This window comes from Mustela nivalis, assembly GCF_964662115.1.
Source record: "Mustela nivalis genome assembly, chromosome: 4".
NCBI classification, from domain to species: domain Eukaryota; kingdom Metazoa; phylum Chordata; class Mammalia; order Carnivora; family Mustelidae; genus Mustela; species Mustela nivalis.
In genome coordinates this window covers 66,187,253-66,201,956 of record NC_139023.1, presented here as the reverse complement: position 1 = coordinate 66,201,956, position 14,704 = coordinate 66,187,253, and the positions used below count along the sequence as shown (strand labels likewise).

Genomic DNA, 14,704 nt, shown 5'->3' with positions numbered 1-14,704 from the left:
ACTTTTTCAACAAATGCTACAGCAAAAACTGGACATCCACATGCAGAAGAAAAAAGGTGGACTCTTTATCAAACACCATATACAACAATTAACTCAAAATGGATCAAAGACTATAAGACCTAAAACTATAAAACTCTTATAGATAACATAGGCAAAAGCTTCCCAATACTGAATTTGGCAATAATTTCTTAGATATGATACCAGGACACAGGAAGCAAAAGAATTTCTCTGTAGCATGTGATTTTTTTAAAGATTTTATTTATTTATTTGACAGAGAGAAAGAGAGCACAAGCAGGGGGAGTGGCAGGGGGAGGGAGAACCAGGCTCCCCACAGAGTAGGGGGAGGCCAATGTGGGACTCAATCCCAGGACCCCAGGATCATGACCTGAGCTGAAGGCAGTCACTTAACCAATTGAGCCACCCAGGCGCCCAGCATGTGATGTTGTCTGGTAGCATCTCACCCACAGTAGAACTCCTCTCCACAATGGAGCCAGTCCTCTCAAGCCCTGCCACCTTATCAACTAAGGTCATGCAATGTTCTAAGTCCTTGTCAGATTTCAACCATCTCCACAGCATCGTCACCAGGAGCAGACTCCAGCTCAAGAAATCACCTTCCTCGCTCCTCCACGGAAGCACGTCCTCACCCGTGCAAGTGTTATCCTGCGAGGGCAGCAAGTCGCTCACCTCTCCAGGCTCCACTTCTGGTTCTCTGGCTGTTTCCACCACATCTGCACAGTGACTTCCTCCACTCAGTCTTGAAGCCCTCAAAGTCCTCACCAGGGCCGGAGCTCACTTCTTCCAAACTCCTGTTACTACTGACATTGTACCATGGGAACATTTTCTTAATGGCATCTGACATGTTGAATCCTTTCCAGAAGATTCTCAATGTATCCCACCCAGATCAAGTGGAGGAATCACCATCCACGGCATCTACCGCCTTGCGAAATGTGTCTCTTAAATGATAAGACTTCAAAGTCAAAATTACTCCTTGCTTCGTGGGCTGCAGAACAGATGTTGTGTTCACAGGCAGGGAAACGGCACTCATCTCGCCGTATGTCACCAGAGCTCTTGGGTGACCGGGTACAACGTCAACAAGCAGTCATATTTCGAAAGGAACCTTTTTTTCTGAGCAGTAGGTCTCAACAGTGGGCTTGAGACGTTTGGTAAACCTCGCTGTGAACAGATATGCTGCTGTCCAGGCTGTGTCGTTCTGTGGGTAGAGCACGGGCACAGGAGAGCTAACACAATTCTTTTTTTTTTTTTTTTAAAGATTTTATTTATTTATTTGACAGAGAGAAATCACAAGTAGATGGAGAGGCAGGCAGAGAGAGAGAGAGGGAAGCAGGCTCTCTGCTGAGCAGAGAGCCCGATGCGGGACTCGATCCCAGGACTCTGAGATCATGACCTGAGCCGAAGGCAGCGGCTTAACCCACTGAGCCACCCAGGCGCCCGAGCTAACACAATTCTTAAAGGTCCTAAGAATTTTCAGAATAGTAAAGGAGCACCAGCTTCAGCTGAAAGTCACCAGCTGCATTACCCCCTAACAGGGAGCCAGCCTGTCCCGTGAACCTCTGAAGCCAGGTGCTGACCTGTCCTCCGGCGAAGACAGTCCAAGATGGCATCTTCCCCCCAGATAAGGCCATTGCATCTACATGTGGAGAACCTGCTGTTCAGGAGTCACCTCCATGGGCAATCTGAGCTGGATCTCCAGCAGAACCTAACGCAGCTTCTCCATCAGCACATGCTGCTCCCCCCGGCCCCTCTGTGTCTCCTTAAACCTCACAAACCCACTCTGCTAGCTGCAGACTTTTCTTCTGCAGCTTCCTCACCTCCCTCAGCCTTCCTGGACTTGAGAGTCAGGGCCTTGCTCTGGATTAGGCTTTGGCTTAAGGGAATACTAGGGCGGGTCTGATCTCCTATCCAGACCACCAAAATTTTCTCCCTATCAGCAATGAGGCTGTTTGGCTTTCTTATCATTCATGTGGTCCCTGGAGTAATGCTCTTAAGTTCCTTCAAGAACTTTTCCTTGGCATTTGCAACATGGCTGTCTGGCACAAGAGGCCTACCTTTCGGCCTATCTCGGCTTCAGAAATCCCTTCCTCACTAAGCTTAATCATTTCTAGCTTTTCATTTCAAGTGAATTATGTGTGCCTCTTTTCACTTGAGCACTTAGAGGCCATTACAGGTCATTATTTGGCCTAACTGCCATATTGTTGTGTCTCAGGGAACAGAGAAGGGAGAGTCATGGGGGAATGGCAGGTCAGTGCAACAGTCATAAAACACACATGCTGATTAAGTTTGCTATCTTTTATGGGCACAGTTCATGGTGCCCCAAAACAAGTACAATAATAACACCAAAGATCACTGATCACACATCACATAACGAACATAATAATAAATGAAAATTTTTGGAATATCACAGGAATTACCAAACTATGACACAGAGACATGAAGTAAGCAAATGCTATTAGAAAGATGGTACCAGTAGACTTACTTAATGCAGAGTTGTTAAAAGCTTTCCTTCTTTCTTTTTCTTTTAAACAATCTCTACACCCGGTGCAGGGCCCAAACCCACAACCCTGAAATCAAGAGTCACGTGCTCTGAGCTACACAGGCACCCTGTCCAAGTTCCAATTTATAAAAAAACACAAAATCTGAGAAGTGTAGCAAAATGAGGTATGCCTGAAGAGTATTCCTAAAACTCAATAACAAAATAATCAATTCAAAAATGGGCAAAGATGGGGCACCTGGGTGGCTCAGTGGTTTGGGCTGCTGCCTTCGGCTCGGGTCATGATCTCAGGGTCCTGGGATCGAGCTCCGCATCGGGCTCCCTGCTCCGAAGCCTGCTTCCCTCTCTCTCTCTCTCTCTGCCTGCCTCTCTGCCTACTTGTGATCTCTGTCTGTCAAATAAATAAATAAAATCTTTAAAAAAAAAAAATGGGCAAAGAACTTGACATTTCTTCAAAGAAGATAAACACATGAAAGAATGGTTCACATCACTAATCACTGGGAAATTGCAAATCAAAACTACAATCATTTTGTATTAAATCACCACAAACCCATCAGGATGGCTGCTATTAAAACAACAACAGGGACACCTGGGTGGCTCAGTTGGTTAGGCAGCTGCCTTCGGCTCAGGTCATGATCCCAGCGTCCTGGGATCGAGTCCCACATCGGGCTCCTTGCTCCGCAGGGAGCCTGCTTCTCCCTCTGACTCTGCCTTCCACTCTCTGCCTGTGCTCACTCTCGCTCACTCTCTCTCTGACAAATAAATAAATAAAATCTTTAAAAATAAATAAATAAATAAAATAAAATAAAACAACAACAACAACACACAAAATAACTAATGCTGGGGAGAACATGGAGAAACTGCAACCCTGTGCGCTGCTGGTGGGAATGTAAAATAGTGCAGCCGCTGTGGAAAAAGAGTATGGTAGTTCCTCAAAAAACTACACCAAATTACCCTATGACCTAGCAATTCCAATTCCGGCACATAACCAAAAGAACTGAAAGCAGGGTCTCAAAGATACATTTGGACTCACATATTCCTAGAGGCACTGTTATTCATTACAGCTGAAATATGAAAGCAACCCAAGTGTCTATCAACAGATGAACAGATAAGCCAAATGTGGTATATACATACAATGGAATATCACTCAGCCTGAAAAAGAAGAAAATTCTGGCACATGATACAACACAGATAAACCTGTAGGACGTTAGACTAAGTGAAATAAGTCTGTCACAAAGGGATGATTCTACTTCTGTGAGGTCTCTAGAGTAGTCAAATCATGGAGACAGACGGAAGAATGGTATCTGCCAAGGGTTGGGGGACAGGAAGGTGGGGAGTTACTGCTTAATGGGTATGGTGTTTCAGTTTTACAAGATCAAAAAAGGTATGGAGATAGACGGTTAAAAACAAAACACACAGCTAACACAGCCTACGTGTATAATAAAGGGTGTATGCTGTTCTTCTCATTAGAAAGCATGGCAGAACAGGGAAAGAAAAGCCGGGAGAAGAAGCTGGTATGTCAGGACCAAGCAGGGCCCATGAGGCTAGTACCCTGGGGGGTGATGAGATTGGATAGAGCAGTAAGGGCCATATAGTAAATTAACACCATTATCCCAGAAAGTCTTAATTGGAGGAGCTTTGTAAAGCGACCCATATAGGGCTCATGTTACAAGCGAGGTAAGGTCTCAAGTCTTACTGTGGTGGCAAAAAGAACCAGAATTCTCGAGACCGACCTGGCCCTATCACATGCTAGTGACAGCTCAACCACAGATGCAGAAGTCACCTGGAAGTCTCTGCACACCTGAGGACACAGCCTCAGCTCCTCTCTGGGAGCCCCTAGTCTCTACCAACCCAGCAATGCTATTCCTAAGAGGCTGGCTGACATGACCATTGAGGAGACCAAGCTATTGATCAATTCTTCTCATTGTTTTCACTCTGCACAGTGTGAAATCTCTCCATTCCTCCACAGTTCTGTGACAGACCCAGATAGATGGAGGAGTAAGCCACAAACATGTAACTGCATAAGATACTGTATTATTAAAATGTCTCTTAAATAACTAAAAATCTTACAACAAAACCTGTATGTCAGGGGTAAAGGAACATATAGATCTAGGACTATAGATCTGCTTGTCTGGCTCCTGCATCTAAAATGAGGCAGATGAGAAAATCCTTGCAATGTGATATGAAGATGTACAGACAGCAAGAACTCAAGCACGCCACTGTGTATACACCGGTGTGTAAAGGAAAAACAGGGAGGAGGCATGCCAAGAAATGAACACTAGTTATCCCCAGACTGTGGGATTATGGTGGCTGTTATTTTATTCTTTACTCTTTCCTCTGTTTTTCAGATATTTAAAATAACTTTTATAGTAAAATAAAAGGGGGGGCAGAGGGGTGCATGTCTCTTTTTCACTCCAAAATCTGGCTGCAGGGCCAAGCCTAGAAGTGAAAATTGTCTTGCGCAGCTCCTCTCTTTGCAGACCTAGTTTCTTTTCTGGGACAATCCAGATAATAGTTAAGGCCCAAACAGGGCACTAGAGTACACTCAATGTGTATGCCACTTCAAATAGCTGTTACAAACAAGTACTATTCCTCTTGCTCCTGTTCTGGGAATCCATGGTACTTCACAAAGACAGACATAACATCAATGACAGGGACGAGGAGGAGGGAAAGTGAGACTAAAGTGTGTTATCTGACACTCACAGGCACCGCAACGCTGTCATCGCTCCCGGCACAAGAGAACTGTTACTACTGAAAGACTCATTTATGACTGGAGCTGAAAATCACCTCAGAACATAACCGGGGTCCACATGGCCCAGAACCCAGTATGAATACATACACACCAGGAGCCTATGCTCGTGTACTACACACACAAACACCCCAGATCCCAGTGTCTACACACACAACACAGAACTGAACATGAACACGCATATTCACAGAACCGTCCATGTTCACACACGTCCCAGGACACAATACAGTCACAACACTCACACCCAATAAGGGGGCAGACCTCTTAGAACTCAAATACCTACCCATCAGGACTCCAGACAGGCAGATACCCCTCAGACCCAACACAGACACATCCCCCTCACAACCAAGATGGACAGACATACCTTACACCCAATAACAGCACACAGACACTTTAGAAGACAAACATGGGGGCGCCTGGGTGGCTCAGTGGGTTAAAGGCTCTGCCTTTGGCTCAGGTCATGATTCCAGGGTCCTGGGATCGAGCCCTGAATCGGGCTCTCTGCTCAGCAGGGAGCCTGCTTCCCTTCCTTTCTCTCTCTGCCTGCCTCTCTGCCTACTTGTGATCTCTGTCAAATAAATAAATAAAATCTAAAAAAAAAAAAAAAAAGACGACGACAAACATGCACACATGCCTCCAGAATCTACCATAGGCACACAAACTTTCCTTCTGAACCAACATGGGAGCGCCTCCTCAAAACCTAATCACAAGGGACGCCTGGGTGGCTCAGTTGGTTAAGCGGCTGCCTTCGGCTCGGGTCATGACCCCAGCGTCCCACGTCAGGCTCCTTGCTCCGCGGGGAGCCTGCTTCTTCCTCTGACTCTGCCTTCCACTCTGTCTGCCTGTGCTTGCTCTCGTTTGCTTTCTCTCTGACAAATAAATAAATAAAATCTTTAAAAAAAAAAAAAAAACCTAATCACAAAACTTCACAACCAGCAACAACACTCACCACTCATCCTGACACAAACAGAAACAGCCTCAGAACCAACAAAGACACACAACCCTCAGACCCAACACAGGCATACAGACCACTCAGAACAACACAGAGCACACATCCTCAACTCAAAGCGGAAACACACCAACACACATCCCTTTTCCCAATGAACACCTACTCAGAGCCCTCTATATACAACTTGGGGCACAAAAATCTCTCAGAAACCAACATGAGTGTGTATATCCCTCAGACACGACACAGGCACACAGACCTCAAACCTACATGGGCAAACACACATCTCTGAACCCAAAACAGGGACACACACCCCTTAGACCCAACACAAGAACACAAAGACCCCTCAAAACTAACAGGAACACACAACCCTCAGAACACAACACTGGCACATACCCCCCCCTCAGAAAGAAACATGGATATACAACCACTGGACCCAACACAGGCACAGCATAAGAATACACACCCCTTAGAACCAAGAGACACAATCCTCTGACCCAGATGGGCACACACACTTCTCAGAAGCCAACACTGGCAAACACATTCCACAGACCCAGATGGGCACAGACCCCTCGATCCCACCACAGAAACACTATTCAAAACCAACAGAGACACAGTCCTCTCAGACCCAACATGGGCACACACACCCCTCAAACATGGGAGCACAACATCTAAAACCAACATGCACATACACACCTCAGACCTAAAATGGACACACACACCACCAAGAAGCCACTGAGGTGCACTTGCCCCTCAGAACCCAACATAAATACAACCCTGTAGAACCTATGCAGGCACACAGTCCTCAGACTTAACATGGGCACATACAGCCCTCACAACCCACCACGGGCACGCAAGAGCCGACTCACCAGAACCTAACTCCAAGGCTTCACCTTGGAACCTAAAACAGGTACATTACCCCTTAGAACCTAAAACAGGTACATTACCTCTCAAATCAACAAAGACACACCACTGTAGAACCAACACGGGCACATAACCCTTAGACCTAACACAGGCACACACACTCCTCAGAACCAAGACAGAGGACACTCTCACCCAGCTTGGAAACACACCCTTCCAACCTAACACAGGCACACACACCTCAAACCCAGGATGAGAGCACACCCCTCAAAATTAACACACACATACCCCCTCAGATCCAAAACAGAGAGAGACAGCTCTCAGAAGCAAAAAGGACAGACAGCGCTTCAGTGGAACCCAACCCTCAGACCCAATATGGAAGTACCCCCCTAAGAACCAACACAAACACGTACCTCCTCAGACCCAACATGGGAGTACACAGCCCCTCTCAGAACCTAGTAAGGGCATCATATGCCTCAAACCCAACATGGCAACATACACACCTTCAGACCCACAAGGACCCACAACCCTCAACATGAGCATACACAGCCTTTGACCCAACGCAGGACACCGTGCTCAGAATCTACCACACTAACACACCCTCAGAAGCAACACCAACACAAACCTTCAGACGAAAACAGGCACACACACATCCCTCAGAACCAACAGGGCCTCACAACCATTAAACCTGACACAACTTCAGATAGAAATGGACACCCAATCCTTGACACGACATGGAGAGCACCCCTCAGAACCTAACATAGACACGCAATCCTCATAACCAACCAGAACCAACGCCCTCATCCAGAACCACCTTCACCGCCAACGGGGCACAAACTCCTCTAGAATCCAGAACCCGCACAAACCGCAGAAGCAGCGCCTACACCCGCCCCAGCGAAGCCAGCAGCAGGAGGCGCTCCCCACGTCCGCCCGGGTCGCGAAGCCAGCAGGAGCAGAGGGGCCCTGCACGCCGCGCGAGCTCGACAGCCCCCCGCACCCCCGCCTCTGGAAAAGAGCCTCCCCTCCTCCGTCCGGTGGTTTCGCGGGTCTGCGGTTCTCTGCTGTTCCGGAGTCGGCCAGTCCGCGCTGAGGAAATGCCCGGCAGTGGTGTTTCCAAGGCTAGCAGCGCCGACGCTCGCCCTCGGAACCAACAGGCGGGCAGGCACAACAGCCCACACGCGCGCAGACGCCCCCCGGACCTCGGAAACCGCCCCCCACCGTCCTCACACCCCACACCGGACCCCAGCTCGCAAACCGCTCGGAGTCCGGCACCGCGCAAACCCTCAGCCCCGGTGTGGGCTCACCCGCTCCGAACCCGCTGTGGGCCGAGCCCGCGCGGCTCTCCCTCCCCGGGGACGCACCTGGCGCAGCGCCGCCTCGTCCGCTCCGCCCTCCCGTTGCCGGAGCTGCTCCCGGAAGCGCGCCACCTGCTCCAGCAGCGCGTCCACGAGCGAGGGCGCCGCGTCCCCCTCGAGCGCGGCCAGGCGGGCGCGCAGGCGCTCAATGAGGGCGTCCCGAGCGGCCAGCTGGTCCTCCAGGCGCCTCAGCCGCTGCCCGGCCTCATGGTACAGGCCGCAGAGCGCCGCCGCCGCGCGCGCGGCCCCCTCTTGCCCGCCGGACCCGGCGCCCCCTGTGGACATAGCCGCGGGCCTCGACCGGCGGCCGCGCTGACACCGCCAACTTCCGCGCCCGGTCCGGGCGAGCGGCGCACCTTCCCGGAACTTTTCCCGGCGCGCCCCGCCCACGGCAACCGGCGTGGCCCCTGGCCCGCGGAGAGGCCGTCCCAAACAGTTCAACAAGCCGGCCAGGCTCTAGGCAGCTGGCCTGGCCCCGCCCCTCCGCCGGGAGCCCGGCCTCCCCCGCCCCCGCGACTCTCCTGGCCACGCCCCCCGCCGACTGTCCTGCCCCGCCCACGGCGACTGGCCTGGCTCCGCCCCTCCGCCATTTGCCCGGCCTCCCTCAACCGCGACTCTCCTGGCCCCACACTTCTCCCCACTCCCCGGCAGCCCCGCCTCTCTCGGCGACCCGCCCGGCCTCGCCCACAGAGACGCTCCTGGCCCCGCCCCCCGCAGGCAGTCAGGCCCCGCAGACCGCGACCTGCTTGGCCCCTGACGCGCGGAAAGGCCGCCCCAGGCCTTTGGACAGTCCGGCCTCTCCCCAGACCCGAGACTTGTGGGCCCGAGTCTTGTGGCCCCGAGGTCCCGGAGTGACCGCCTTGTTCCAGCAGCCCCGCCCCCTTCCCGCCCACCCCCTACCCTCCCCACTGGCCCCGGCGTCGAGTTCTTAAGGAGACTGCCAGGAGGAGGAGGAAAGGCGGGGACGGAAAAGGGGAGGGAAACCCGCCCCTGATGCAGGTGATGATGGGAGGGAAAGAAGGGGTGAAGGCGACCTCAAGTGCTGGACCTGTGCGTGGGTCCACATCCCGGCGCTGCAGGCCGGGTTGGCCACATAGAGCGCCAGGTACAGGGCAACGTTCCAAGGTTCCAAGACAGCCCAGGGCGATGTCCTACCCGCCCCCCCAGCTGCAGGACAGTGACCCAGAGCAAGGAGCCCCCACCCACCACGTGCCCCTCTCTAAGGTATTCTTAGAGCAGAAAGCAGGAGGAAGCTGCCCGGTTCTACCCTCACTTCTCCATCCTTTTCCTTCCTCCAACTTCCCAGACCGACTCCCAGTGTTTTTCTGGCTGCAGGCTTTCTTTTTCACAGTCTGAGCTCCCCCGCCCCCGACAATGACGCCCACGCAGACCTGTGCCACGTAGACCTGTGCCGTTTCGAAGCTTCCCTCCCTCTCCGCCGCTCCCTCCCTCTCGGCCGCTGCGTTCTTCCGCCCTGTCCCCATCTGGTTTTCCCCTTTATGTGTCCACTGACGAGCTTGGGCTGCGCCCAGGGAAAACCCTGGCAGGCTTGTAAATCAGACCAGTGTATGAGCAAAGCCAGCTCACACTTCCTCCTCTGCGCAGGGAAGGTCAGAGCCAGTACGGTGTTGCTGGTGTTTTGGGGAGTACAAGGTAAGGTGTAAGTGCACACTCCCCGTGGCTATGGCTGTGGACGCTACATTCTGTTTGGCTGAGGCAGGGGTGAACACAAAGGAGCGGCTCCAGCCCTGCTAGGGCTGGATGAGTCCTCATTTTATTGCTATAGGTATAACTTGGGGCAGGTCACTCAAGTGCCCTGACCCTGGTTCTCAGCTGTGAAATGGGCATTCCAGTCTCTCATCCAACACTCTCGGGATCACATGGATTTTGGAAATCAGAATCTTTGGATTTTATGTAGGGACATATAATTGGGGTAGCCAGCCTCCAGGAAGAATCCCCCCACCTCCTGCTCCTGGGATCCAGCTATAGTGACTTCAGCCCCTAATACCATGGTACCCAAAAGGACATCACAGAAAGGATAGAATGTAATTTAAGATGTTGTGGCTACTGCCTTGCCCTCTCTCGGGGAAGCCACCCGCCATATCACCATCGTGAGGACATCAAGAAGCCCTGAGGAGATATGCGGGTGGGGAGGGACTTCATGCCAACAGTCAGAGTCAAGTCAACTTCCCCACCGAAGTCAGTGAGCTTCCTTGGAATTGCACCCTTCAACCCAGTCAAGCCCTTAGGTGATGCAGCCCCAGCCAACATCTTACCTATGACCTCATGGGACACCCAAGTCACTACCACTCAGAGAAACTGCTTCTGAACCCCTGACCCACAGAACCTGTACGGAGTCCATGTTTATCGAGTTAAGCTGCCCACTAAGGTGTGCGTACTAGGTTACAAAGAAGTAGAAAACCAACATGTAGTGTCTTGTTGTGTGCCTCCTGAGGCATAGGATGGCACCCTAAAACCAGATCCATTAATATTTCTCCAAAGACAAGAAGACTATTCAAACTGAGAGAAAGATGATCAAAAGTCTTACAGCTTTCAAGTAGGATTTCTCACCAACTTTAAGAAAAACATGTTGCATTTCCAAGCTTTTGGGATCTCAGAATTCTGGATGAGGGATGGCAGACTTCCCATAACAGGTGTCTTGCAGGGTGTTGTGAGGATTCTTAGGTTAACACCCTTCATAGCATTGTTAACAACATGCTGGCACCTTCAACTGAAATCCAGGCTCTGAGTCAGGGACTGGGGATTCACAGGCAAACACTGTTGGTGGAGGCATACCCTCTTTCAGGGAGGAAGGAAGGAAGGAAGGAGGAAAGAAAGACTGCAAAGTAAGGCAACTTTGTACAGGAAAGAGAGGGGATGTGTAAGGAAATAAATAAGGAGCAGAGAAGGAGAAACAGGAGGGCAGCCAGACGGAGGGGAGTTTCAGGGACAATCCAAGGCACAGAAGGAAGTGAGCCCCCAGCAGAGGGAAATGTGCCTGGGGAGAGTTACAGAGACATACCAGTCAGAGTGGGGCCATCAGCCTCTGGCCACAGCTGCTCCAAGAAGGACCATGAAGAGGGCCTGGGAGCCTGTCCACAGGCAAGCACACCCACTAAAGAGTGACCGCTCAGGCTGGCTGCTCATGGGGCTTAAGCCGCCCACCACCTCACATTTGGACACACCTGCTGTCATGTCCTCCCCTCCTCCCCAAACCCAAGCCCTTGTTCCCAATGTGTTTGTAATGCAGTGTTCCTGCTGGGAGGAAGGTGAGTATCTTGGGCAGCTCTGGCTTCCCTAACAAAATGCCAAGGGGCCGGGGTTTAAAAGGCAGGCTTCATTTCTCCCACTTCTGGAAGTTGTAATTCCTGAAAGGAGGGCCAGCTAGTCTGGTTCCTCCTGGGCTGGCACAGATCCCCCCATCCCCCACCCCCTAACCCCCCACCCCATCCCCATGAGTCCTCATGTGGCCTTTCCTCTGTGTACATATTTCCCTGCTGTCTCTCTCTTCTTAGAAGGTTACCAAGTCCTGTTGGATCGGGGCTCCGCCCTAAGGACCTCATTTAACCTTAATCACTTCCTTAAAGGCCATGTCTCCAAATACGGTCACTTTCAGGCTGTAGGGCTTCAACTCATGAGTTTTGGGGGGGACACAATTCAGTCTATAACGGTGGGGGACTACTGAGTAGCACGAAGGTATTTTCTACTCTTTCAGAAGGTGCCCTACACACGGAGGAGAGCTCACATGTGGGGTACTGTTTCCACCGTGGGCTTTTCTGGGGAGCCCTTACACCTGGTGCATTGGACATTGGACCAGCAGAAAGAGAGGCCGGTTGAGGAAAGAGTCCTCAGTTCTGGGGGCGAATGCACTCTTACCCTTCCTGTGCGCTGGCCACTGGCCCCTCTCCACTCCACACCCCCTAGCCAGAAGAATGTCCTCTGCCTAATCCACGGGCCAGCCTCACGTGCCCAACATAAAGCTCTTCGGAACCTGCCCCACAGTGGGAGAGGATCCCTCATGGCCTGTTTGGTTTTGTGCAATAACTGATTAGCTACCCGCTCCTGGGAGAGCGTCTCTAAGACCTTGGACTGTCCTGTCTGCTAACCCAGAGGGAGGCCTCGGGCCACTCCTCATACTGCGTGCTGATGTTACAGGACCTCAGGGTTCTTGTCTTGCTGAACCGAAGAATGAATGTCGTGGACATGACAGCCTGAAGTGAAGCGGAATTTTATCAAGGTGAGAGCAGAAAGGAAAGGCGAGGCTCCTAGAGAGACAGGGGTCCCCAGAAAGGATTGCCACCGAGGGCTTTTAGTGGCAGACGTTTCCAGAGAACTGACCACAAGCGTGTGGCCTGGAGTTCCTTGTGTCGTCTTGGTTTGAGTACGGACAACCAATGACTTAATTTTTTTTTAATGACTTAATTCTTTGAGGTTTGGTCATTTTCTGTGATTACACGGTAGCCGCCAAAAAAAAATACTCCCTACCTCTGACCCCCGAGGCCAGGGGGTCTGCTTCCCTACCTCTTATTCACTCCAGCTGCCAGGAATAGTCTCAGAACCCAGCCAGGGGCCACCTCCTCTCCGTGCCTGTACCTTAGCTCTTTCCTTACTGATGATAGGATTTCTGGCAGGGCTGGGGGCATGATATACCAGCTTGCCCCCTGGAGGGACTAGAGACCGTGTACTAAGGCCAGTCTTGTTGACTCTCCACAGTGACATCAAGGCTGGGTGAGCTTCCTGGTGGGCAGTGAGACAGAATAGGGACTGGACTCAGGTCCTCCATCTCAGACCCCCAAATCCAGCATTCTTTGGCTACCTCCATGTGGGGTCTAGGGGGTGAAGCTAAACTTCTACGCCTCTCCAGTGGCCTATCTTGCAGGAGCATAGAGGGAGGATACTTACGATGAACACTGGCAAAGACAGGACCAAATCATTTTGCACCAAGATGGACCCCAGCACTGACCTTTCACTGACTTTTCTGCTCCTTATAAAAAATCACACCCAGGAGTGGATATTTACCATGCAAATTAGACACGAGCCACAGGAAGAAACAACATGGCCAGGAAGAAGCAGCATGACCTTGAAGCACACGGGTGCTACTAAATTCCAGACTCTTCATGCTCCCACAGCATCCTTTTCCCACCTGTTCCTTTAGAAACGCTCCCTGACCTCACCTGGGAGAGCCACCCAAGGAGTCTTTCCTTTGTGCTGCCTTCCTCACGTTCTGGCAAAAACCCCAATAGGGGTGCCTAGGGGCCTTGATCTGTTGAGCGAGTGTCTGACTCCTGATTTTGGCTCAGGTTATGATCTCAGGGTCATGAGACGAGCCCCGATTCGGGCTTTGCTCAAGATTCTTGGGGTGCCTGGATGGCTCAGTCATTAAGCGGCTGCCTTCGGCTCAGGTCATGTTCCTGGGGTCCTGGGATCCAACCCCCCACATCGGGCTTCGTGCTTGGCAGGAAGTCTGCTTCTCCCTCTCCCACTCCCCCTGCTTGTGTTCCCTCTCTTGATTTCTCTCTCCCTCTGTCAAATGAATAAATAAAATCTTTAAAAAGGGGGAGCACCTGGGTGGCTCAGTGGGTTAAAGCCTCTGCCTTTAGCTCAGGTCATGATCCCAGGGTCCTGGGATTGAGCCCCACATCAGGCTCTCTGCTCAACGAGAAGACTGCTTCCCTTCCTCTCTCTCTGCCTGCCTCTCTTGCCTACTTGTGATCTCTCGCTCTCTCTAATAAATAAAATCTTAAAAAAATAAAAATAAAAATAGTCTTAAAAAAAAAATCTTAAAAAAAATTCTCCCTCTCCCTCTGTCCCATCCCCTACCCAAACAAACAAACAAAACAAAACAAAAACAAATAAAGCATAAACCCCAATAAAACCTTGCCTGTGCTTTTAAATTCTGCGTCCAGCCTCCTTTTTACCATTGCTGGGGCCAATGTCACCGGAGCGAGTAAGTGCTGTCCATAAACACCACTGGGCCGGGACCACAGGGCTGCTGCCTGGGTTCTCTGGCCCCTGTCGTATGTGCCTTCTACCTTTGCCGATTGTCGTCCATATCCTTCTCTGTACTAAATCCTAACTGTGAGTATAAAACCATGTCCAAGTTCTGTGAGTCTTCTAGGGAGTCCCTGAGCCTGAGCGCGTCTTGGAAACCCTAACAGGGCTCTTCCCACTGAATGCATATTACCGATCGCTGCCCCCAGCCTCCTACCGCCGCTCACCATGCCCTTTTGCCAAGTGACTTTGGGTACTTGCACTAGGGTAGGCCAAAACTATGTCCCTGCCAC

The 14,704-nt window shown here is 51.3% G+C and overlaps 1 protein-coding gene across 3 annotated transcripts in view; it reads right to left on the bottom strand.

Moving 5' to 3' along the window:
* TNIP2 (TNFAIP3 interacting protein 2) overlaps window positions 1-9,939 on the bottom strand; it is a 44,770-nt gene extending 34,831 nt beyond the window's left edge. Inside the window, exons 1-2 of one of the 3 annotated variants that reach the window (XM_082727139.1) lie at window positions 8,427-8,902; window positions 685-1,210 (exon numbers count right to left, since the gene is read on the bottom strand). Coding sequence is in view for 2 of the 3 variants with exons in the window: in XM_082727137.1 (XP_082583263.1) it covers window positions 8,427-8,705 (279 nt within the window). In the remaining variant the exon portion in view is untranslated. Of the gene's footprint in view, window positions 1-684; window positions 1,211-8,426; window positions 8,939-9,826 lie in introns of those variants that run through there. The other 2 variants (XM_082727138.1, XM_082727137.1) reach the window with 2 other exon arrangements.
* Between the last annotated feature and the right edge of the window lie 4,765 nt (window positions 9,940-14,704).